At 41.9% G+C, this 23,325-nt stretch overlaps 1 protein-coding gene across 3 annotated transcripts in view; it reads left to right on the top strand.

The window, feature by feature from the left end:
- The window catches only part of MTR (5-methyltetrahydrofolate-homocysteine methyltransferase), a 78,507-nt gene that overhangs the window by 9,609 nt on the left and 45,573 nt on the right, over window positions 1-23,325 (top strand). For all 3 annotated transcript variants that reach the window (XM_019549812.1, XM_019549811.1, XM_019549813.1), the window contains exons 4-14: window positions 246-315; window positions 1,264-1,356; window positions 1,459-1,565; window positions 3,865-3,924; window positions 5,359-5,453; window positions 12,561-12,661; window positions 14,334-14,395; window positions 15,892-15,959; window positions 17,254-17,333; window positions 19,864-19,976; window positions 22,394-22,534. In XM_019549812.1, coding sequence (XP_019405357.1) covers window positions 246-315; window positions 1,264-1,356; window positions 1,459-1,565; window positions 3,865-3,924; window positions 5,359-5,453; window positions 12,561-12,661; window positions 14,334-14,395; window positions 15,892-15,959; window positions 17,254-17,333; window positions 19,864-19,976; window positions 22,394-22,534 — 990 coding nt within the window. The remainder of the gene's footprint in view (window positions 1-245; window positions 316-1,263; window positions 1,357-1,458; window positions 1,566-3,864; window positions 3,925-5,358; window positions 5,454-12,560; window positions 12,662-14,333; window positions 14,396-15,891; window positions 15,960-17,253; window positions 17,334-19,863; window positions 19,977-22,393; window positions 22,535-23,325) is intronic.

Below are 23,325 nucleotides of genomic sequence, written 5' to 3'. Positions count from 1 at the left end.
TCATATCGCATCCCTGCAGTGCCCTTTAGAGCTTCATATAACAAAGCACTTTTCTGATGCTTAAGGTTTTCTGTAGCGCTTACATTTATTTGTCTTGCCTATAGTATGCTTAGAATGCACTACATGATTGTTTAGGGGAGGGATATTGTGGTAAGCTGCTTTGCTAGTTTTCTTTGAAGAAGAGCCATAATATATGGGATTGACCTTTTCTGTTAGCACAAAGTAACTGGCTGTCACTGTTTCAGGTTTATCGGTTAAACAGAATCTCAGCGCAGGTGGCCAGAAAAGCGGCTGATGATGTAACTGCTCTTACAGGTGAACAGCATTTGAATTAAGAAAAAAGCCCATGCTTACTTTCCATATGTTTGTCTCGTTACAAGCCCTGGGACACTTGTTACTGTGGGTAATGTGCTTGACTGCATCTGGGAGCAGTGATACTCCAGGTTGTTCTCTGAGAAGCCAAAAGCAGCAGTGATTCTTTTCTTTTCTTTTTTTTTTTTCATTGCATGCTATCTGGATTTGTAAGATGCTACTCTAGTTCCTGTAGTAAAGGGCTGAATCAACAAGGTGCTAATTATCACCCTCTAACACCAAACCATCCCCTGCTTATTAGCCAGTCATTGGATTGTCTAGATAATTGTTTCCTAATTTAATCTATAATTTTTACAGTTTCTCTCTGTCTTGCAGACAGGTGTGAATAAAGTAAGTGTCACTTTGCTCTAGAATTTCTCTGTATTGGTCTGTGCTGTGCATGTAAAAGTAATTAACTGAGACTTAAAAGAAGACACTGATGTGGTGGCTCACTGTTGTGTGGTGTGTCAATATCTGAGTAGCAGCATAGGAATGCAGCGAGGCACCCAGAGCACAGGAGCAGCAGTTACTTGTGGTGCGGCCACGATTGCTATTGCAACTGCTATTGTGTGGCTGCAGGAGCAGCTGGTTTTTATGGCCCACCTACCCCAGGATGGCACAAAGGTACTGCTGGCACCCCACTTGCTGTGGTACTGTGTATGAATATGTAACGCTGTCTCCTTACTTGGTAAAATCAAATCTACTTACCTGTGTGGTGCTAACTATCCTCTTTCCAGTGCTAAATAAGAACCACCTTTACCTCAAAAGCAGGGGACATATGCTTTTGGAATAGGAGGTGCTGAAGTCAATCCACTATTTTGCATTGATGTTTGTTACAGTGATATGATTATCTGACCAAAAATTAGTCTCATTTCTCTCTTTCTTCATTCTCCTCACACCTTCTCTTTTTAGGGTGTAAGAGATATGTGGCTGGAGCTATGGGTCCTACAAACAGGACACTGTCATTGTCCCCTTCAGTGGAGAGACCAGAGTATAGGAACATTAGTAAGTACTGTAACTTAGTTTTGTTGTAACTTCCATAATAGCCCCATACAGAAGGCTCCTCCAGCTAAAGCTACATCAAATAATGCTTATTTCATTTTACAGCTTTTGATGAGCTGGTTGAAGCTTACCAAGAACAAGCCAAAGGACTTTTGGATGGAGGAGTTGATATCTTGTTAGTGGAAACTATATTTGATACAGCCAATGCAAAGGTGAGATTTTGGAGAATACTTCTTGGGTAATTTCACAGTTTTGTGAAATGCATAGATAAAATTTAAGCAGAAGGAAGGACAGCAGTGGCCAGAAGTAGCTTAGCAGACGTTAGTTATTAAACACACACAAAAAAATCTTTACTCTTCTGTTTGTTTTATTGTCCTTTTAATATTTAATGACAGTTTGTAGATCATAACACATCATCTCAAAGAAGTTCTTCTCCATGTCTTTTATTTGCTAGTGTGGATTTTAAAATGACCAAAGCTTTCTAGATTGGGGCTGTCTATTCTTCTGGTTCTTAAGCTGGATTAGTGTCATGGAGCCAGTCCACAGGCCAATGCATGGAACTGTATCATCTGGCCTTTAGGGCTGTCTGTGGGGCCACACATTTGTTGACAGCAGTATTTGCCCCCTGGAACCATGGCAGCTGCCACTCCTCTTGTAGCACAAAATCTGGCTCTGCAGGCTGCCCTAGAGAACAAGTGATGCAATTCCATGCTCTGAATCTAGCCAATGGGGCCTGAAATTTGGCAGTGGGAGGACAGTATTAATAGCTGTGGCTTGATGAGCTGTAGCAATTACTGCTGCTATGGCTTGTTCCACAGCAGGGAGCTGGATCTGGTCTTCTGGTGTTCCTTTGGCACCTTGTGGAAAGCTTGTGGAAAAAGTGAAAGGGTGGTAAACTTCACTTTAAGACATTCCTCCTCCATTTTAATGTGAAATTTTGTTTAAATTTGAAAAATATAAAAGAAAAATGGATCGGCTTTCATTTGTACTAGACTGTGAGTGTAGATTCTCCGAGGTATAAATTCTATCCTTAGGTACCCATCTGGCAAAAAAAGAAAGAAAATAGTAGTGGTAAGTTTGGGTAGATGGTTGCTTGTGTACCTGAGGGCAGATTGTAGGATACGAGATTCCACTTGGAATCCTGGAGGCATCAGACTGGGGAATTTGGAGAGTACAAGCATTAGGATGAGAATAACTTCATAGCAGCAGCTCAGAGAATTTCCTAAAGAGCTAGGTGGTCTCATGAATGCCAGCCCTCTTCCTTATTCCAGCTGCTAAATTGCAGGGATCCAGGTTTTCTGTTCACTGTGGAAAAATGTAGATTTTCTCCTTTTAAAAGAGAAAAACGAGGGAAACAGTGGGTTTACTCTTGCAGGCTGGCAGAGTTCCAGCCTGCTTTGGGTTGGGGGACCAGGACTTAGGGGGTGTCATGTGTGCACACACATGCACATGGTCAGCAATATGGGGGCAGGGGAGCAGGGATGGCCAACAGCTGAACCTGCGGCATGGTGAGCAAAGGGGGCAGGGGGAGCTCTGATTTTCCATGATTTAAAAAACACCAAAATCAAATGCTAAAATATATATAGGTATTTAGAATTTATTTTCTTATTATGGTTGAGGCACTGATAGGCTTCCAAGTTGCTTTAAAATTGTAAATGTATCAATAAAACATTCAACTGATACCTATATATGTATATAGTATATAGTTGAGTTTCACTTCAGTTGCAGAATAACATAGATTTTGGGGGTTTTAATCAGAGAATTTGGTGTTTTTAAACAGAATACCAGGATCCCCGAAGAACACAGCTCCAGATACCTTAATTACTGCTTACGGTGGGCAAAATTCACCCCGTTCAGTTCTCATTTGCCCAAAACACTTGCATAGGAACAGGGCAGAGTTTCAACCCATTCACCTAGCATTTGTTTGGGCATCAGGCAGTCTTGCTGTTTCCTCACAAACATGTGATCAGCCAGCATGGAGGCATGGCAAGAACCACATCCTCTTCCTGTAGTCTGAAGGGAGTACCTGTTGCCTTTAGTCTTCCTCCCTTGAGCCATCAGTTTTCCTTAAGTTCCTTCGGGTGAGCCGCTGCCACCTCTCCTGCTCAAATACATTGTTTGCTATTAAAACTATCATGTTCTTAATAGTCACATGCCTTGAGAATCATACCTACCAATGCTAAACTCCCTGAGCCCACTCAGCCGGAGGTGTACTAGTACACGTAATACAACAGCGTTCAATGTTTGGCTACCCTATGTTCAGGACATGAATAGTGAATAATACAGCACGCAGATCTTAGTAAGTATGTTGTGATTTTTGAATCTGAAACAGCGTTAGACCTCCTAGTTACTCTGACATATTTCCCCCATCTACCTGAGGTGCTGGCCTTCATGAAACAAATTCCAGAATAATGGAGTGCAGCTTTTTACAGTAGGTTGTAGAAAAGCTATTGAGGGAAAAGAAAAGCAAAAAAAGTTCTGTTAACTTTTTGTGATATTGTTATTTCACAGGCAGCTATCTTTGCTGTCCGGAAACTGTTTGAAGAAGAATATAAACCCAAGCCAATATTTGTAAGCACAAGACGTTTTACTTTAATTACTGAGGATTCATAACTGGTATGGGATGGAATATAGTGTTGTTTTTATTTAATAGAAAAAAATATGCAGTATAACACATGCAGCAAAGGCAGCTTGTCTTTTTACAACTGACTGTTTTAAGCTGCCAAACTTATCTTAATATCCTTAGGAAATGCGAAGCATTTGTCGTATAGACTGTGTTGATCCTTACAATGTGAAGCTTAATGGGCTCAATCTATTTGTTTCATTGAAGAGAAGCCTGGAATGTGACTGTCATTTGTGTGTAGGTGCTAGCGTGGAAAAGGGATCTGATGGCGCCGTGGTGATGTTCTTAGACTTATTACGAAGACAAACAAGCTGCAAGTTAGACATTCAGTTAGACATGTTCTACCTTCAGTCTGCCTGCATTGTACCTTCAACCTGCTATTTCGTGGAAGTTAGGTTAATTTAAACACAAGAATAGCACACCAATAACAATGATAAACTTGTTCTCATTTGGAGTCATTAAGATACAATTAGATATCTTTCTAAAAGACTGCCCTTTAATCCAGCATCTAAGAGAAATTCTGTGGCCTTTGTATACAAGAGCTCAGACTGGATAATCATAGGGCATTTTTACACATGCAAGTGCTGCAGCTTTGAAAAGTGCTTGGTGCTGCATTGCTTACAATTGTATAAGTGTCAACATGCATGTCAGCGCACAGAAAATGGTGGTGGTCTGCTTTTGAACTAAAACACATAGAAAGTGTGGTAGTTCAAAAGTGGACCACCGCCATTTTCTCCATGTTGATGCACATTTTGCTGCTTATACAAGTGCAAGCAATGCAGAGTTATGTGCAGAACAGACTCGATTTAATTGAGTCTGCTCTAACTCAGGTGCATCTGGGCATGAAAATGTATGTGTATAAATGCCTTACTGCTCTGTTTTAGTGAGAGTGTACTTGAAATCTAAGTATTATTTTTCTTTACACAACTCTTTGTGAGTCTGTAGAGTCCACTGATGCCAGGTAGGGAGACAGCCAGATTCCAGAGCCAACGAGTATATAGTCCAAGCCCCCTTATTTTTTATGGCTTAAATGAAGTTCTGTTTGGTCCTAAGGATCTATTCAAGCAAAGTGCTTTGCAAACCTGGGGCTTACAATAATACTTAAGGCAGAGGGTGTGGGAGACATATTGTTAGGATGCTTGGCTGACAACCACAGCCAAGTATTGTTGAGGTTGTTGAGCTGTTTGGTCATAGGTTTATCTCCATTAGAGGTTGCATAGGGGGGAAGTGTTGGGAGGGAGAGAAGCTTGGCTTGCCTCTGGTTTTGAGTAGAGCGCTATTCAATTTTTTTTTGTTTGCTTTTTGAGTGCACCATTGTTTGACATGCTTTAATTTTTAATCCTGTTTCTTCCCCTCCCCCTTCCACTCCCTTTGGTATTTAGGTTTCTGGAACCATTATAGATAAGAGTGGACGCACACTCTCTGGCCAGACAGGAGAGGCATTTGTCATTAGCATATCCCACTGTGAGCCACTTTGGTAAGTCAATACTTTCTGGAGTCCATAAGGTTATATAGAAATGGTATTTTTTTTTTAAGTCTATTTCTACAGTAGGTTGAGAACAGTGTTACCTGCAGCCATTGTTAATTCTGAACATTGTTAGCATGTTTTAGCTCGGTTTCCCTACCTAGTAGAGACAGGAATTACTTTCCTGTCTGTAGTAGTGAATTCTGTTACCATATATAGTTTCAGCTAACTTGATTTTCATCATGATTAATTTGATTGGTAGAGACAAGACCAGACTATTTTTAAAACAACAAGCATGATTTCATGAAAGGATCTGAAACACAGACTTTCAGATTCATGGAGACTTAAGACCTGGAGTAAACAGGGACTAAATGGTTTTGGCTGGGAAAAAAAAAAAGTAAAATATTATTATTTGGAAAATGTCATTGGGTGATTGGTTTTGTGGACGGGGGAGAGCAGGGGACGTGAAATACCTTGACTTCAGTAAAGGCCTTCTATATGGTTTCCCACAATGTTCTCCTAGGTAAGCTAAGACAATCCAGTCTAGATCATGGCTGTCCAGCTGGTGGCTTGCGGGCTGCTTGCAGCCATCACGCACTTAAGCTGCAGCCCATGGGCCCTGGTGGCTGCCTCACCTACTGCCACATGGTGTGGGAGGGCCCAGGGGGCCATGTACTGCTTGTGCAGCAGGAGGTGAGGGGCAGCCATATGTCACTGGCAGAACCTGCAATACACTCTGTGGGGAAGGTGCCATATACCGCTGATGCAGACTGCAGTTGTGGAGATCCTGGAGGGCAGTTGCATGTCCTCACCACACTGAAGTTGGACAGCTCTGGTTTAGATGCAAGTACTGTAAGGTGGGTGCATAGCTGGTTGGATTATCTTGCTTAGAGAGTATATGGTGTGATTTTTCTAAGTGAGGAGAGGGATTAAGTGGGGTTTGTGCAGGGTTCTGTTGTAGGTCTGGTACTCTTTAACACTGAAGAACCGGAATACTTCGGGGGTTTAGGGTTCCTTATTCCCCTGCAAAAATGAGAGGCTATGAAGTAATGGGGATACAGAGCCACAGCAAATGTGTCAAGGCTCCTAAGGTGCTCTAGGTGTTTGCTGTTGCTTTTATTTCAAAGGGAACCACTTCTCCAATCATCTGTGTGGGGCTGTTGATGAGCTCAGGCTGAATGGAAAAGCAGCACCCTTTGAAGTAAAAGGTGCAGAAAGCAGTGGAGTAGGTTCTCCTTAATTTGGCAACCTTTGCCTAGTAAGCAGGGTAAGCCAAGTAACCATCCAGATACAGTAGAACCACAAATATTTGTGTCTTTAATGACTTGGAAGATGGAATTGAGTACACATTTAGTACATTTGCAGATGATGCCATGCTGGGTGCAGTAGCAGATGCTTTGGAGAACAGAATTAGGATTCAAAACTACTTCATGTTGCTTCAAAATACTTGGAAAAATGGCCTGAATAAATTGTGTGAAATTCAGAAAAAGATGAGTTCAAAGCTCTGCGCTTAGGACAGCACAGTCATGTAATACATACTGGGGGACAACTGGCTAGGATATAGTACTAGAAGAAAAGGACCTGAGGCTTATGTTGGAGCTCAAGCTGAATGAGTGGTTGGTGTGTTTTATTGTTGAACCCCCGGCCACAAAAAAGCCAACGGTAGGTGTATGTTGACAGGAATATCATGTGCAAGTCACAGGACATGATTCTTTCATGCTATTCAGCACTGATGGCACTTCATCTGCCCAGTTTGGGTGACCACGTTTCAAGAAAGGTGTGGACAAAATGGAAGAAGTCTAGTAGGGTGGCAAAAAATTAATTAGAGGCATAGGAAACATGCTAAGGAAAAATTGAAAGAATTGGAATTATTTAATTTAGAGAAGACTGAAGGGGAGAGTTTGTTAACAGTCTTGAAACACTTGAAGCATTGTTGTAAAGAGGTTGATTTATGATCTGTCCCCTAGGTACACAGTGTACGTAGAGAGATGGCGGAATCACCATGACTGGAAGTTTTCAAGAGCAGGTTAGATATACATTTATGTAGGATGGTTCAAACAGGGAAGTTCCTTCCTTGAACAGGCAGCTGGACTAGATGGCTTTTTGTAGTTGTTTAAGCCAGAGGCATAGCATGAAAAAATGCACCGTGAGCAGTCTTCTCTCATCCTTCCCTGTCTCCTCTTGTACCTTCTGACTTGTAAGTGTAGGAACAGGAGCAGCAGCTGATGCAAGATGTTCAGGGACTTATTCTTTAAAAAGGCAGTGGAATTTGCTGCTACTGGCAGGAGGGGGAACTTTTATCTTACTTTTTTGATGCTGAAGCACGTGTCCAGAAAACAAAAAAATGCTAATTTTGCTGCCACAAAAAAAAAAAAGAAAAAAAAGGGGGATCAGTTAATTTCCCAGTATTGGTGAAGTCCGCTGCTGTTCTGCAGAACTACCGTTCCCTGAATATCCTGAACTCTGACACATTGCCTGTGCCAACTGCTTCTTGAAGCCCAAAAGTGCAGACAGAGCAAGGTAGACAGTAGCCCTAGGGTGAGGCATCTTTTCTTTGTCCTGGTTCCTGTCTCGTTAGGTTGTATCTAGGGCATGTGCCCGGCTGCCCACCCCATGTTACGTCATTTTGTTTTAGCCCTATTTTTTGTGATTTTGGTTTCAGTTCAAAGGGGTACTAAAAAGTGCTTTGAGAGGTGATCCTTACAGCTGATAATTGAATAGACACATATTCTTAACCTGTTGAGGTATAGATGTTGGAGGGGTTTTTTAATGAAAAATTATGTTGAAAACAAACATTGGTAAATTTGATGGCAGTATGATATATAAAACCCTGCATGAATCTTTCTTTCCCTTCTTTGTTTTTTTGTCTCCCCTTCCCCCACTCTTTTTCCAGTATCTTTTTCCACTGATTTCTCTGCTGAGATTCTCATTATACAAAGATTTACACCAAAGGAAAACAGTTACTATTACCTGTCTGTTTTCCTACTGTTTTAAATATGTAGTTTGCTATTAGACACATACACAGCATATGTTATGGCAAGATAGCTTTGTTTTTCAGCAAAATCCCTTTTAAAACTGGCAAGTTACCCTTGCAGTGAGGCAGAAGCAGGAGATTTCACTTGCACAGGACTTGGCTTGTCTGACTGCCCTTGAGACTCTACTTTCCCAGGCCAGACTGTACTGCAGAAGTAACATACGGAGCCAATTGAAACAGTGTTAGTTGACTTGTGTACAAAGCATCCCAGCCTAGAGAGCCATACTTTCTATAGATTGTAGTCCTAGATTAGTCTGCACAGAATATTCATTTCTCTATAAAGAGGATAGAGGGGGCAGTGAAGCAGAAATTCAGAATGTATTGAACCGTATTCCATAAAAAACCTGTTGTATGCGCAGCTTTCTGTGTCTGATCTCATTGCCAAGGCTACTTCACTCTGGTGTCACAATTCTTGGTTTAATCTTTAAATAAGTCTGAGTTCGGCCCTTATCTAGGGATCTTACAAACCTTCCCACTGTGGACTGTCAGCTTGATTGCAGCTAGCTGAGGACTTTCTCACTAACAGTTCTTAGCTTTGAATTTCTAGGATGGGTGGTACTATGTACTCCTTGTGCATGAGATTAGCCTTCCCCCTGCATTTATTTGAGCCGTGCTGTTGTTGTCATCAGTATCTTCATGGGCCAACGTTTTTGGCAGGCATGTCACAAACTAGCTGTATACCCTCCTTGAGTGCCACTCTGATCCCCTTCACTTGCTGCTCTGCTTTCTGCCCCCTGCCCTTGCTCCCTGGCCAATCTGCTGCTCTGCTTTCTGCTCCATCCGTTACTGTGCTGCCTATCTCCCCCCTGGTCTGCTGTGTGCCACAAGTGGCATGGGCAGCTTCTGCATATGTGGCGCAAGTTGGCCATTCGACTTATTTTGTGATAGCACCTAGAACCTTTGCTGAGTTAAGGGACAGGGGCAGGAGGAAGGGGATTTAAGTTCTGTTATGCTTTCTGCTTTACATACTACTTTGTGCCAAAGAGCTCTTGTAATCTTGGCATGTGATGGATGACAATTGCTACACCAAGTACTTTGGCTTAGCGAATTGAGGCACAAAGTTTAGGGTACGGTCGTGCTTATTACCCAACTAACGCAAGGCTGCTTGTTTTAAGAGTGCACAGTAAAAAGCTCATGTATTTCCTTAAATGTTAGTTTTTGTTGGCTGTGATGGTACTGAATTTATTTGAACGTGACATCGACCAGGAAACACAGCATTCAGCTTTTGAATTGAGCTTCCAGTTTTTGATGAGCATATTTGCAAAACCTAAATTGTCCCAGCCTTGCAGGTCTGTTCATCATCTTGTCTTGTGACAGTATATCCCTCAAGTAATCTGAATAAATGGTTTTAGGTATCCAATATATGGTGAGTCCAGTGAGTGTTGAAACATTCTCATTCACTGATTATACCACTTGGATATAGCATATCTTGCTGCGGTGGGTCATAGATCAACAGATGAGTCTGTTGAGAGAGACAGAGACAAATGGAGCTGAGATGAGGCAGAGAGAAATACACCCATTTAAAGCAAAAAGGGAAAATTTAAAAAAAGGTATAAAATGGAAGTTTATAAATCAAACATGATATATGACATAGTATATGGCATTTATCTACATTTCATATAAATGGTCATATCATCTGTTTTTTGTTTTGTTGCAATAATCTTGAATGATGAGTTTACACTTATGAAAATAAATGTGAGATCTTCGTCTCTGTGCAGTACATACTTGAGATGAATGGTAAATGTGTGTAAGGTGTATTTGTAAATGTTTTATATAAGCATAGTCCATACATTTGTAAACATGAAATTGAGGGTAAAATGCGTGTTTTAAAAGTTCTATGTCAACTACTTCGGAAATGCTGTAAAGTTACAGGCTCTATTCTTAAGACCATCACCCTCAGGCTAGGTACAGATGTTTGGGGAGGTTAGATTGCATTAAAAAAGGCCACCCAATCTATCTTAGTTTATCCAGGTGCAGATCATACACTTGCATGAACCTAACTAGAGAGCTAAATGGAAACTCTGTGTAAGTTCAGGCAGTTTAGATGGGTCTCAAAATGGATACCCTGACCTCCAAGTCTGTCTGACTCAGAACGGGTCAGGTGAGACGGATCTAACAGAGCTTCTATATAGTTCCCAGCACAGCCCTGGGGGTGGAAAAGCCCAGTCACTGGACCCAGCCCTGGGGCTGCACTCCTCTTCTTTTCTCTTCTCTTCTTTTTTTTTTTTTTTACCCGCCCCATGGTGCTGGGCTACTTTTAGGCCCCTTGCCCCTCCCCTGGACAGACTCCCCTCCCCCCCCCCAGTAGATGAGTCAGTCCCAGAGCCCACCCAAACCCCATCCTGCAGGCCACTCCCACTGCCAGTTTTACCAGTGTTTTTGCTAGCGCTGGGAGCAGATTTGAAGTAAATTGGGGTGGGAAGGGTAGGTTTGCAGGGGGAAGTGGGGGTGTTCATCTGGAGGTGGGCAGTGGCAGAGGGCTAAAAATAGCCCCTGGGCCACAGGAGCCCCATTCCTTCAAGCTGTCCTGCAGACCCCATAGCCTCCTGATCCTGCCAAACTTTCTTGGACCCTGGTAGCTCCTCCCCCGATCCTGCCAAACTTTCCTGATTCCCACCAACCTCCCTCCCTCATGGACCTTGCTTGCTGTCCACCCCAATCTTCCCAGCCTCCCCACTAGCCCCCCTATCCTGACTTAGATTGGGTGGCCATTTTTAACTTGATCTAACCTCGCAATGACCTCCCCAAATGTCTGTACATACACTTTGGATTTGTATTTTGATACAGTAGGGAGGTGCCCTCTGCTATGAGGACCACCAGCAGCTATTTGGAACCCAGGTTTTGTATACTGGGTTTGTAGTTAGGTGAATTCAAGTACAGGGATCTGCTGTTACTTGCACAGTCCCCAAACATGCGCCTATTGGAATATGATTGCATTGAGAAATCGGCATCCCCACCCCATTTCATTCAGGGCTAAACTGCTTATCTCTTGGTAGCTTAATGGGAATATGCACAATGCACTATGCCATTGCTCTTCCTGTCTCCCATCCTTCTGGTGTAGCTTGTACCCTTTGGCGGAGTAAATTAGATTGTGCTAGCTTAACATTGACACTAGATGTCTTAATTGATGCACTCAATTTCTTTGAAATTTCAGGGGGGTTTTGGCAAATATATTATATCTAACTTAGTGGCTTCAGGCAGTTCTTTGCTCTTGCAACCTTATAATTTCTTTTTGTAAGTGTTTTTGTTTGTTTGTTTGTTTTTTGTTTTTTTTTCCCACTATGTCCTATCCATTTGTTCTCTCACACCTATGGTGTGGAAAGCAGAAGTAAGTACAAATGTTCTCAAGGTAGACTGTCACTTTCCCACTCACCTTACATACCAAGTCTTGCTTTACCATTCCTTGTGCTTTTAGGAAAAAAGGAATTAAATAAAATAAAAAAAAAGGAAGTATGCATATATGCAAGGATTTTGGGGTGATTTTTCTCTTTATTGGACCAGCTGTATAGTTGGAAGTGATGTTAGACAAGCTGACATTTCAGAACATCACCAAGCCTGGGAAAGTGAGCAGTACTTAACTAGAGCACAGTATTGGTGATATACTGAGAATTTGTATATGCAGGTTTGGCATGAATCTCCAGGCTCTGCTGTAGCCATGAGGGTGGGGAAGGCAGCTTATTGTGACTTGTTTTTCTATATGTTGACCTGAATGGTGAGGGCCCTTGCAGCCCAGAGTGTGGATATTGGGTGGCAACTTCTTACGGATTTGATTACCTGCTAAAATAAATAGTTCCCAATCTTTTATTTGCTAAGAACTAGGATTTTGGAGTTTTTCTGGTTGATTACCTTGCATCAGAAGATCAGGAGGCAATCTCTCAAGGTCCGTTTCCTATGCTAGAAATGTTCTTCCTTCTGCAGATAAAGCATCCTTCTCTTAACCCATACAGTTATGGTTTAATGGTCTTCCTGTGGGATGGGAAGAGACCTGCCAGATAATTGGGAAAGTACCAGTACTGCCGCTGTTTGCTTTTTATTTAGCTGTCTTTTCTTTAAACTGGGAATAAGTGTAAATATTTATTTTTCAGTATTGGATTAAACTGTGCTTTAGGAGCAGTAGAAATGCGGCCCTTCATTGAAACAATTGGGAAATGCACGACGGCTTTCATCATCTGTTATCCCAATGCAGGTGTGTGTCATGTTGAGTATACGGCAGAAATTACTTCAGCTATTCTGTATTGCTACAATTTATATGCTAACTAGATAATTTACAGGCAAAGTATGTAAACAGATTGCAGTACCTCATCATTTTGAAAACTCCCTTTTTTTTTTTTTCTTTTCACTTAAAAGTTTGGGTGCCACAGTAATTTGACCTTGCCCAGCAAAAAGTGGACTTGGGTATTGATATTCAGTGTGCTGCCAGTTTGATTTATTTTCTGTCTTTTCTTTCCTGGGTTCAGCCTCCAAGTTGACTTCAGATAAAATAAATAAATAAATAAATAAATGAATGTCTGTATTGAGCACCCTGAAAGACTTGAAATAATATTGACATTTCAAGAACTCTCAAGAAATCTTTCTCAGAAAGCATTTAATTGCGAAGTTTAAAATTCCTATAATGATGATGATTATGGCAAAATAATAAAAGATCAATCTAAAAAATAACATACAGCTTAGTAATTAAGCAGTTCACCAGCAAAGAGATTGGACTCTGGCAGTGTCCAGATATACTTTGAGTTGAAGGCTCTCATCTCAAAATAACACCCTTTGTTATACAATTCTGTTCTCATTAACTATTTGCCTATTATGTTAAACTTGCTAATTTACATTGTTTTATGAAAAGCATAAGTATCTCTGCAAAACAGCCCAAATGATAAAATCTGGTTTAAATGATATTTGTAAAATGTCCTGAAGTTAAGGGCATTATTTTTTTTAGAGCTCCCCATATCATTACTCTTTTCCCAAATTCTTGGATCTTGGGATTTTTCCCGCTCTTCCTTCTCCCTCCAGGCTTATTTTTGCTTAGCGTACCATTGCTACATTTTTACTTCTTTCCAAGTCTTCATCAAAATTCATATCCACATTGGGCAGGAAATTGGCCACATTTGGAAGTTTCTGGTGCTGGGTAGATCCCTAAAACCTTTTACCTGTAAGCAGTTTGAGAGACACAGAGAGACTATTATAATCTACTCATGAGAATAAATGTATAAAGATGCAAGGTGAGGCTCTCACTGACCCAGTACCAGTACAAAGAAATGTTTTCTGGGAGGCAGAGAAGCAGGGAAGGATTTTTTACTAAACATAGTTTATATGTCTTTAATAACCTGGGTTTATTTCCCCCATAGAGACAGAAAGTAAAGATTGGAAAAGTATAATAAGGCTGAAAAGCAAATACTTTGGGGCTAGGTTAAACGACTAATTGGGGAAATCTAACACTAATGAGCTTTTTATTTATTAGCAATGTAGCAAATATTTGTTAGTTTATAGCCAGAAACACTGCACTATAGCTACAGTAGTTCAACTTTCAGCTTAAATGAAATAATTCTTTTAGTTTAAAAACAGAACCCAGAACTTGAATAAAGCTTTACTACATTTCCGTTTAAAACTCCTCAGGGAAAACAATCGTTGTTACTATGGATAAGAAACATTTAAATTCTGTTGAAGTTTTTGAAAAAAATTTTCTTTCTTCAGACGTATTTCGAATTCTTTCTGAAAAAAAAAAATCGTAATCCCTCAATGAATAGCGATTACAAGTGTGGTGAAGCATTTTAGTCCTTTTTACACGTGCAGCTGATTTTTTTTAAATGTTATTTCTTTGTGGGGTTTAAAGAAATTGTAATACACTACTGAAAATATTCCACCAGGTCTTCCCAACACCTTTGGAGGTTATGATGAAACACCTGAAGTGACTGCTGAGCACATTAAGGTATGGAATATTTCTCAAAACCAACCCTAGTAATAATTAATACATTTTTTTTTCCGGAATGTACTTGAGTCATGTTTTGTACGTTTACTACAGCATTGCTGTAGTTCAGGGGTGGGCAAAATGTCTCTCCGAGGGACTTTATCTAGCCTTCAACTGGTCTCTGTCCCACCCAGCCCAGGTTTGGGGGGCATCCCAGGCCATGGAGCCTACAGCTCAGTCCTGCTTCCCCGAGGCGTGCAGTGGGGCTGGGATAGTGTGGCAGCCGGACTCTGCTTCCCAGCAGCCCAGTGGTGCGGAGCACACACCCTTGACCCAGCTCAGCCCAGGTGTGTGTGGGCAGCCCCAGCACAGTGTGGCTCTGGAGCTGTGTGGCCTGGTAGCATGGGGCAGCCCTAATGGATTGTGACCAGATTAGCCTGCCTTATGCTGATAGGCTGCGCCACTCCACAGCTGTACTGTGCTGGGGTGGGGGGCAGGTCACCAGGCATGCCCTCCACCACCTTTTTGCATCAAGCCAGTTGTGATCTGTCATGCAGGGAGAAGGTCCTGCCCCAGCCCTGTGCTTTCGCCACCCTGCGATCCCAATCCTAGCTCCAGCCACCCGTTCCACTCCCAGTTGCTACTCCCCGCCCCCCTTTCCTGCTCCTAGATGCTGCTGCCTGCATCCCTATCGTATCCACCCAGCCAAATGCACACTGCCTGCGTAGGTCGTGGACCGTTCTTAATGGAGACCCTACCTGTCCTTTTTGTCTGGCACTGCCCAGCCCAGTCTAGTAATCCAGTCACTTAGGGAGTCTTGGTCAGCTGTTGCAGAATCGGGATGGGGAAGGGAAAGCAGAGGCAAGTGCTGACTCAGTGTGGTTGGGGTGTGATGGTGGCCCAGCCTGCAACAGCTCCCCAAAACTCCCTACATGGCCCTCCATTCCAAATAATTGCCTACCCCACTATAGTTTGGTCTTGGATGACTGTCACCTTTCTGTCATGTCTGAAACAATTTTTTCTCCAGGGGTTTATAACACTTGCTGACAAGTAGTGCTTAAGGATTCGTTTCAAACGAAACTCTTACTTAATAATATTTGAAAAGCCAAGTGGTTTTTGGCCTTTTCTCCCGTGTAGGGTTGTAGAAAGGCTTGTTTAGCTTGTAGAGCTGTCTCTTGTATGCTGTAGGTCCTCATATGTTTGCATTTGTTGGGAATAATTAGCTTGCTCTTGTATGGTTAATTATGAACAGATATTTGATATTTTTTCTAAGTTCTCAGAAAGGAGATATAGACCAGACTAATCTAAGTCAGTGACTCTCAACCTTCCTCACAATATGGTAGAAGCAGCATGAAAATCAGAAACCAGTCATTGCATATATTTAATTTTATTTTCGTTTAGTAATATTTATTCTTTTTATCTTTTTCAGGGAGCCTTAACTTGTTTGGTATTTGAAGCATGTACTTTTTTAATGTTGTCATCAACTTGAAACTAAATTGCCTTTTTCCTACTTACAGAGTTTTGCTTTGGATGGTTTGGTCAACATAGTTGGAGGCTGCTGTGGTACTACTCCAGCACATATCAGGTAACTTCACGGGCCATATTAGCTATGCAGATACTGAGGAAAGGAATGTATCCCTCATCCTGTCCTCAGTTTCAGAATCCTGTGATCCAGATTAGGATCTCTTCACAGAAATAATAGACAAAAACACTCGATTGTAACCTGCAACAACCCAGGAATAGTTTGGCTCTTTACTTTTGGCTTGTTGTAGGGATGAAAGTAATGTGGTACAAGCAAGACCTGGTCCTTTGTCTCTGAAGCAGCTGCTTTGGAATAAAGTGCCTTTTTCCTGTCTCCTGCTTGTCAGTTGTAGACAGCAGACTATTTCCTTTCATTTCTTCTACTCTGTCTTGTCTTCCATGCTGCTGCTTTTTGTAGCATTTTGTGTAGCAATACAGCAGAACTGGTTTGAAGGGAGGATAAAGAAAAATAAAAAGCCAAGGGGAGAATCTGAAAACTTTAGAAAGCCTGTTAGCCCAGACAGTCAGAACTGTTTCATGGTAGTCCCACTGAAACTGGTACATGGAAAACCACCATTATTTCTTCTGTGTTCACAGGAACCAGTCCCTGTGAATGCACAGGTAGGGACCCTTCTGGTCCATCATTACTCTGTTTTGCGTGGGGAATGAGTGAAAGTGCATGGGGGCATGGCATGTTTTCCTGAGCTGATTCTGAAGCCAGTAGAAGGGAGATGATTATGCTGTCATAATACAGAGGCAGATAGTTAGCATAAAGCATAGCTGATAAAGTGAGCTCATGATCATGAAAGCTTATGCATCTCTGATTCAGTTCATCTGTAAGGTGCATCTTTACCCTGCTTTCTGGCTATTGTAGTAGTCACACTCACCATGATCCACATGGCAGTTGTTAGGAGAAGCATTTCACCTGAAAGAATGGGTGAAATCTGTCCCTTGTCACTGCTCCGCTGCAATACATAATCACAGCCAAAGTTGTGAATTCTTGACTGTGCAGGGTGCAGAATATCTTTGTGCCTGTTAGTAAATGGGTACACTACAGCAGTGTTTTCCATGTCTGTGTCTGTTGGAAATCCATGGCTACTTACACTCGCCACCAATAACGATTATAAAATCTTCTTGAAGAGTTTGATTTCGTTTTTTTTATTTTTTGCGTTTTTTTCTTTTTTGCCTTTGGCTGCACAATATGGAATGCATTAATTACCCTTGTCATGCAGGGCTGGATTAGGACTGCGGGTGTTTGTCTTGTACTTTCACTTTAGTTTTACCTAGGGGAATTTGGTTTCAATTAAAAACTTATGCTCTTAAAACACCAGGGCTTTTTCTCTCCTCTTGTAATTCAGGGAGATTGCTGAAGCTGTGAAAGCATGTAAACCTCGTGTCCCGCCATCCTCCTTTTCAGATGGCTACATGCTGCTATCAGGTATGATGGAGCAAAACAGGAACTTTACATTTCACTCGCTCTTCTTCCATGGCACTTTGAGGACCAGACTGGGGTGGGCAAGAACCAGAACTCCATCACCACATACACACCTCTGAAATATAACAGTTTGCATGAATCCCTAGTAACATTCAAAGGGTTATTGAAACTATTGGATGCCTAATCAGTGAGGCTTGAGAGACACTCCTATCCACACTGGCTTCACAGCTTGTTTAATAGCAAAGCTTGACTCTTGCAGTCTTTCAGTTGCTGTTTCTCAAAGTGCTTTACAAAGAAAGGTTGGTTTACTTATCCCCATATGTCAGGCAGGGTAAGTTTGGCACATGGGATAAGCTGGACTGCCCAAAGTCATGTGGAAGGTCAGTGGCAAAGCTGGAAGTTGAACCCAGTCATCCTGATCCTAGGCAAGTGCCCTGAAAACACAACATCCAGCCAAATGTTATGATTAGGAACCTACCCAAATCATGGTTGCTCAGTTTTTATGGAAATTAGGTAATCTCTCCAAAATCCATGGGAAGAGGGAATCTTACTAAAATGAAATGCTGGCTCTCTATTGGAAGCCAGCAGTCCTGGCTAGGCAGCCTACCTGGGGGAAGAGCGCAGGGAGGTTGATGGCATGAAGGCAAGCATGCAAGATAGCTGCTACCTCCTCCCCTACCCCATGTAGCCCCTCCCCTCAACCAGTCAGCCTTGGGGGGAGGGCTCATGATGGACAGCCTTCTCAGCCAATCAGCAGTGCAGGGCAGCAGCTGTACAACGGAGAGCTTTTTTCCATCAATTGTTGGCAGGGACACCAGGGCCCATAGGCCAGTCAGAGGTGTGAAAGGGCCCTACCCACAATAAAACCCTCAAATGGCAGGAGGCCCTGTAATCTGCCTGTGAAATTGCCTGGCCCCTAATTATGTTTGTCCGTGAGTCTCCTTAATAGTCAGTGTATCAGAACAATGGCGAGATTTCATTCCCTTATTCAGGATGGCTTTTTTTTGTTTCTCAAAATCAAAAATAGTCTGATGTAAATTCAACTAATTGTGTCTTGACCAATGGTAACTTATTTGTTCCCCATGTTTCAATTTTTATGCGAGCAGCTGGTTGACTTGAGCTTTAAATAAAAGATACCTACAGTCCCTGGTCTCATTCTGAGCTCAGCCTCAGGATGGGAATTGGGGGCATTTAAGTTCATCTCCCTGAAAAAGCTGTCTTCACTGTGTGGCAGTTAGTTTAACTGGGATCCCAATGAAATATTTGGTGTTTATTTGGTGTGGCTCTTAAAAGCTTCTCTGAGGCCAACGTTACTATGTTTGGAGGTTCTGAATATGTTTTCAATGAACTGGGAAAATTCTGGTTGTTAAAAGAATTAGCTATTGCCCTTTGAGTGCCGGTAAGTAAATGGCTTATCCTTGCAGATATGTAGAAACGTGGAGTGTGGGTAGACCAAACAATTATACTGCTTTAAATAGGGGAGGGACTTACCTGTAGTTCAGCTGAATCTGTTGTAACTATTTCATCTCTCTTCTACCTGATCTGTTGCATTTAGGGTAAATTATTGTTGTTTAGTTTCCCTTGCTGCAAGTTAGAAGTGGCTAACAGATTCAGCTGATATGTGTGTGTTAACAGCATGTCTTTCCCCTCCAAAGAAGTATTATTTTTAGTACTTCCACAGCCTTTGTGGGGTATTTTTTCAAACTGGATAGCAGAAGAGACTGTCACAATTTCTAAGTAACATTAAGTGTGTTACATGGTTAGAAGTAAGTGCTGCCCTCTAGCATTATTCAGTAATCTTCACAAAGTATCACTATTTTATGCTGCTTCTCTTATGTCATTAATAACTTTAGGCTAACTTTCAGTTGTGGTTGCCTTAATGCATAGGGTGGCCTCATTTTTAATGCAGTACCTCATTAACTTCCATGCAACTTGCATTTGCTCACGCCTTGAGAGCAGGGAGGATTGAACGAATTACTCATCAACTTCAAACAACTGGGACTGAATTTTATTACATATGGTGAATAAAGAAACCGTTGTCTTTTGTGCCTGGTCTTGCAGCCATTCAACATACAGAATCCCATTGGTGTTGATGAAGGGTACTGTGAGCAAAACAGATCAGGACGATTAATACTTGTATATCGGTATGATGGTATACAGTTACTTTTCTCTAGAGAATGTCTCCCATCAGCATGCCTGTGCATTGCCCTATTTAGGTTGGTATAATGTGGCTAGTTCTGTCTTTTTCCTTCTCTCTTGCAAATGAGATACAGCTGCTAGACCTTGCAGTTAAGAATGTTGTCAGTGAGTGAGAGTTTGTACATGACTATAATAATTAACAGGAGAAAGTACACATTTTCAATTCCAGCCTGATGTGCTGAGGGAGCTGTATCCCGAGATTAATAGAGGCTTCATAGCTTGGATTGGGGGTAAACTTGTTTTTCTCATACAGTGTTTTCCATTCTTTTTCTGTATATTTACAGGGGGGAGGTTGTTTTTGTTTTTTGTTTTGTAAATACAATATCTTTTTTAGGTTTAGAGCCCTTCAGGATTGGACCATACACCAACTTTGTTAACATTGGTGAACGTTGCAATGTTGCAGGATCTAGGAAGTTTGCTAAGCTCATCATGAAAGGCAACTATGAGGTGAATTGCCAATACTAGTTTTTTTAGATGGTGTACAAATTAAACTGTATAGTTTTATAGCATTTCTTATGGTATTGCCTTGCTTTTCAGCCATCATGTCTGCACATCTTATTCAGTCCACTTGCATGAACTTGAATTCTGTGTCCTGGCTTTCTAAATGTTCTTTCTTTGTTCCCTGCTGTATTTAATAGCAGCTGATTAATACCAGGGAGGGTTTAACTGGGGCTTTATTAGCTGTATGACTAGTGTTACTGAAAACTCTGTTCCTTGTTTGATTCTAGCTGCACAGCTGAGGATGCTGTCTTGATCTGTACTGTTTCTTCAGCAGTTTGGAGTCAAGGGTTGAACTGGGAAAGATAGGAAAAGTATCCCAGAAAACCTTTCCACTGCAGCTTGGAACAGTTCTGGATCAGTGTGAAAAGACCTTGGGTAAGATCCTCAGTTGGCGTAAATTGTCACAACATTGTTCATTTCAGACATGACAGTTTACAGCAGCAGAGGATCTGTTATACTAGAGCCTGTAATGCTATATCACGCCATCTAAATTAAGCTGTGGACACGTGCAACAATTGAACTGTTCCAAGAATGTCACTGGGAGCCAGTTCACAAGTGTTGCGGTATTGAGGGGTCCACACATATACACTGCCAAGGGTTCTCAATAGAACAGTCACCTTTTATGCATTGCAGTGCTGTGACCCAGTATGCCTTGTAGCAGCAATCCTGGAGTATTCCCAGAATTACCCTAGAAGAAAGGGTAGGGGTGGGGTGGCCTAGGCCCCTGCTTCTGTTGATTTTGGAGGTTGGATATTCTAGAGGCTGATCAAGGTCTCTGCTTTATGTTTTAACTTTAAGATGACTTTCCCTAGAAAAAATTCACTTCCCTCCATATTCTACCCTGCACATACATCTCTATGCAGTTGCTGGCAATGCATAATACTTGACCTGCTTTTGTGTAATCCACCCTTCGCCATCCTCCAAATCACGCTGGGATTCCACAGACCAGGGTGGATTTTAGACAAATGGAAGTAATTGAGTGGCTTTGGAGGGAAAGTCCTTTTTAAAGACGCAGCTTGAAGAGGCAACGTTAGGCAGCCCCTTGGAGCACCCAGCTCCTTAGGAACCCAAAAGTGGAGGCATCTCAACTTTTTGGACTCAAGGCACCCCTTGGAAAATGTCAATTCTTAATTTTCACTCTCTAACCCTAAGGGCTCCTGTGATGGCCGCTGTGGACCATCCTTTCTATCTCTCTTGCCATGCCTTGATGTTCCTTTTCTGTTGATTGGGAGGCTGCCCCTGAGTTCTGGAGTGGGCTTCTTGGTGCCTAGTGGACTCATTTGATTTCTGAGCCCTCTGTCCACTATGAGGCCCTTGCTGGCTTCTCTGCAGGCAGCTCATGTACCCAGTCAAAATTACTTGTACCTTGGCAGTCGCAACTCGTGACCCTACTGGCCCAAATGTAAGCCTTAAGGGCTTCAGTCATCGCCTCTGTCATCCCCTAACTTGAGCCCGCTTACTCTGACTCAGCTTCTTGGTCTTGGCTTGTTTCCTTTTCAAGAGTTAGGCTCTAGCCCCCTTGCCCCAGTCTCTCTCTGTCTCTGTCTGTCATGCCCTTCTTCTGGCAGGGCCAGACTTGGAGTGCCTCTCTGCCATCCCTGTGTGGCCTCCTAATGACCTGTACAGCCACAAACTGGTCCTCTGGATGTGACTATCTTGATTACAACAAAAATGCAGCCTTTCCGGGTATGCATAATACAAAGAATAACCTGAATTAAATCATCCCTATCCTGGCTGAACTGAGAACACAAAGAAGAGACTTCTTTGTCTTTGCATACCTGCAGCCCCCTTACCATAACTCTGGGCTCTGGCCTGCCTAGATCCTTATTTTTCCCCATCCAGGGCTAGAGTGACCCAAGGCCACCCTTGGAGTGGCCTCCAAGGGATTTTCCCAAGTGGCATTGTCTGCATTCTTACCACTTTGGAGCACAAAGATTTTACTCTTAAAAGGCCCTTGCAGGTTTTGCATCTCCCTTAGCCTCCCAGTAACAGGGTGGGGGTTCTCTGTTGCAGTCATTTTTTGACTACAGAAAATACTAGAGTAATCCTTGTGCTGCAGAAATCTCAAGGACCACCACAACAGGTCAGAATGTTTTTAACTTGGTGAATTCCTATATGAAATCTGTGGATTTGTCTTATGAAATCATGTTTGCACACTTAATACTGCTAACATTTTGTGGGACCCTGCAGCAGCCTTGAAATGATCTCAAGGCACCCCAGACTGCTGCAGTACCCCTGTTGAGAATCATTGACTTGCAACAAGGAAGGAACTCTAATAGGAAAATGACATGGTTATGTGAATTAGTGAAAGGCTTTCATTTGTGGTGCTAATCCCTCTTTCTTTTTTTAAATTTCTCCTCTAGGAGGCTCTGAGTGTAGCCAAGGCACAAGTTGAGATGGGAGCCCAGATTTTGGATATCAACATGGATGATGGAATGCTGGATGGCCCAAATGCGATGGCCAGATTTTGCAAGTTCATTGCTTCCGAACCTGACATAGCCAAGGTTGTACCATGTTCAGCCTAGAACACAGATTTTGTTGTTGTTGTACTCTGAATCCTGATTTCAGGAAAATGTTGATACTCATTGTCTTGCATACTGGTGGAGCTTGTGTGTATTTAGTTGCCCTCTCCTAGTTTTGTGGTGGGAAAGCTACAAGTATTGGACTGTGGCTCTTCCCTTCCTTTCAGAGAGGAGTCATACATGTTAAATGGGGGATGGTATATAGCAGAAATGGACTTCTGAGGAATCAAGATTTTATTATGCTCTTCCCTTTCCTTTTGCTTTTCTTTCATTTGGCTAAATAAAATGTGGTCTTCTCCTACCGATCAACAGTCTATAAATGGGAGGTACAAGGCTGTGTTTTTAGCAATCTTTACTCGTATAGATTTCCTTCTGAAATCTTTCCTCAAGCTTTTTGAAGTCCAGGGGTTCAAAGCTAGCTGGGATGTAAGGTAGTTTTAATACCAAGAAATTAAACTGTCTAAAAATAAGTATTTGTATTATGAAGGAAGAGGTTATAGAAGTAAAAATATCTCTACATACACACAACATATAGGATAATTTGTCTGTGTGTGTTTATGGAGTTGCTGTTTGTGTGTGAGTAAAAATGCTTTTAGATTTGTACTTGAAGTATGGGTTCTGGATGCTATTCTGTTTGTGGATAACTTCTATTTCTTTTTCTTAAACTTGAAAAGCTGATACATTTGGAGGCTTGTTTTTTTTTTATAATCTTTCTGTTGAAGGTGGTGAATGGTGCTTGGAACATTTTCTCTTCATTTGCGTTTATGCTCTTT

The sequence above is a fragment of the Crocodylus porosus genome, unplaced genomic scaffold (assembly GCF_001723895.1).
Source record: "Crocodylus porosus isolate Cpor-Errol unplaced genomic scaffold, CroPor_comp1, whole genome shotgun sequence".
NCBI classification, from domain to species: domain Eukaryota; kingdom Metazoa; phylum Chordata; order Crocodylia; family Crocodylidae; genus Crocodylus; species Crocodylus porosus.
Note: the sequence above shows the minus strand (reverse complement) of the source record. Positions and strands in the feature narration are given on the sequence as shown.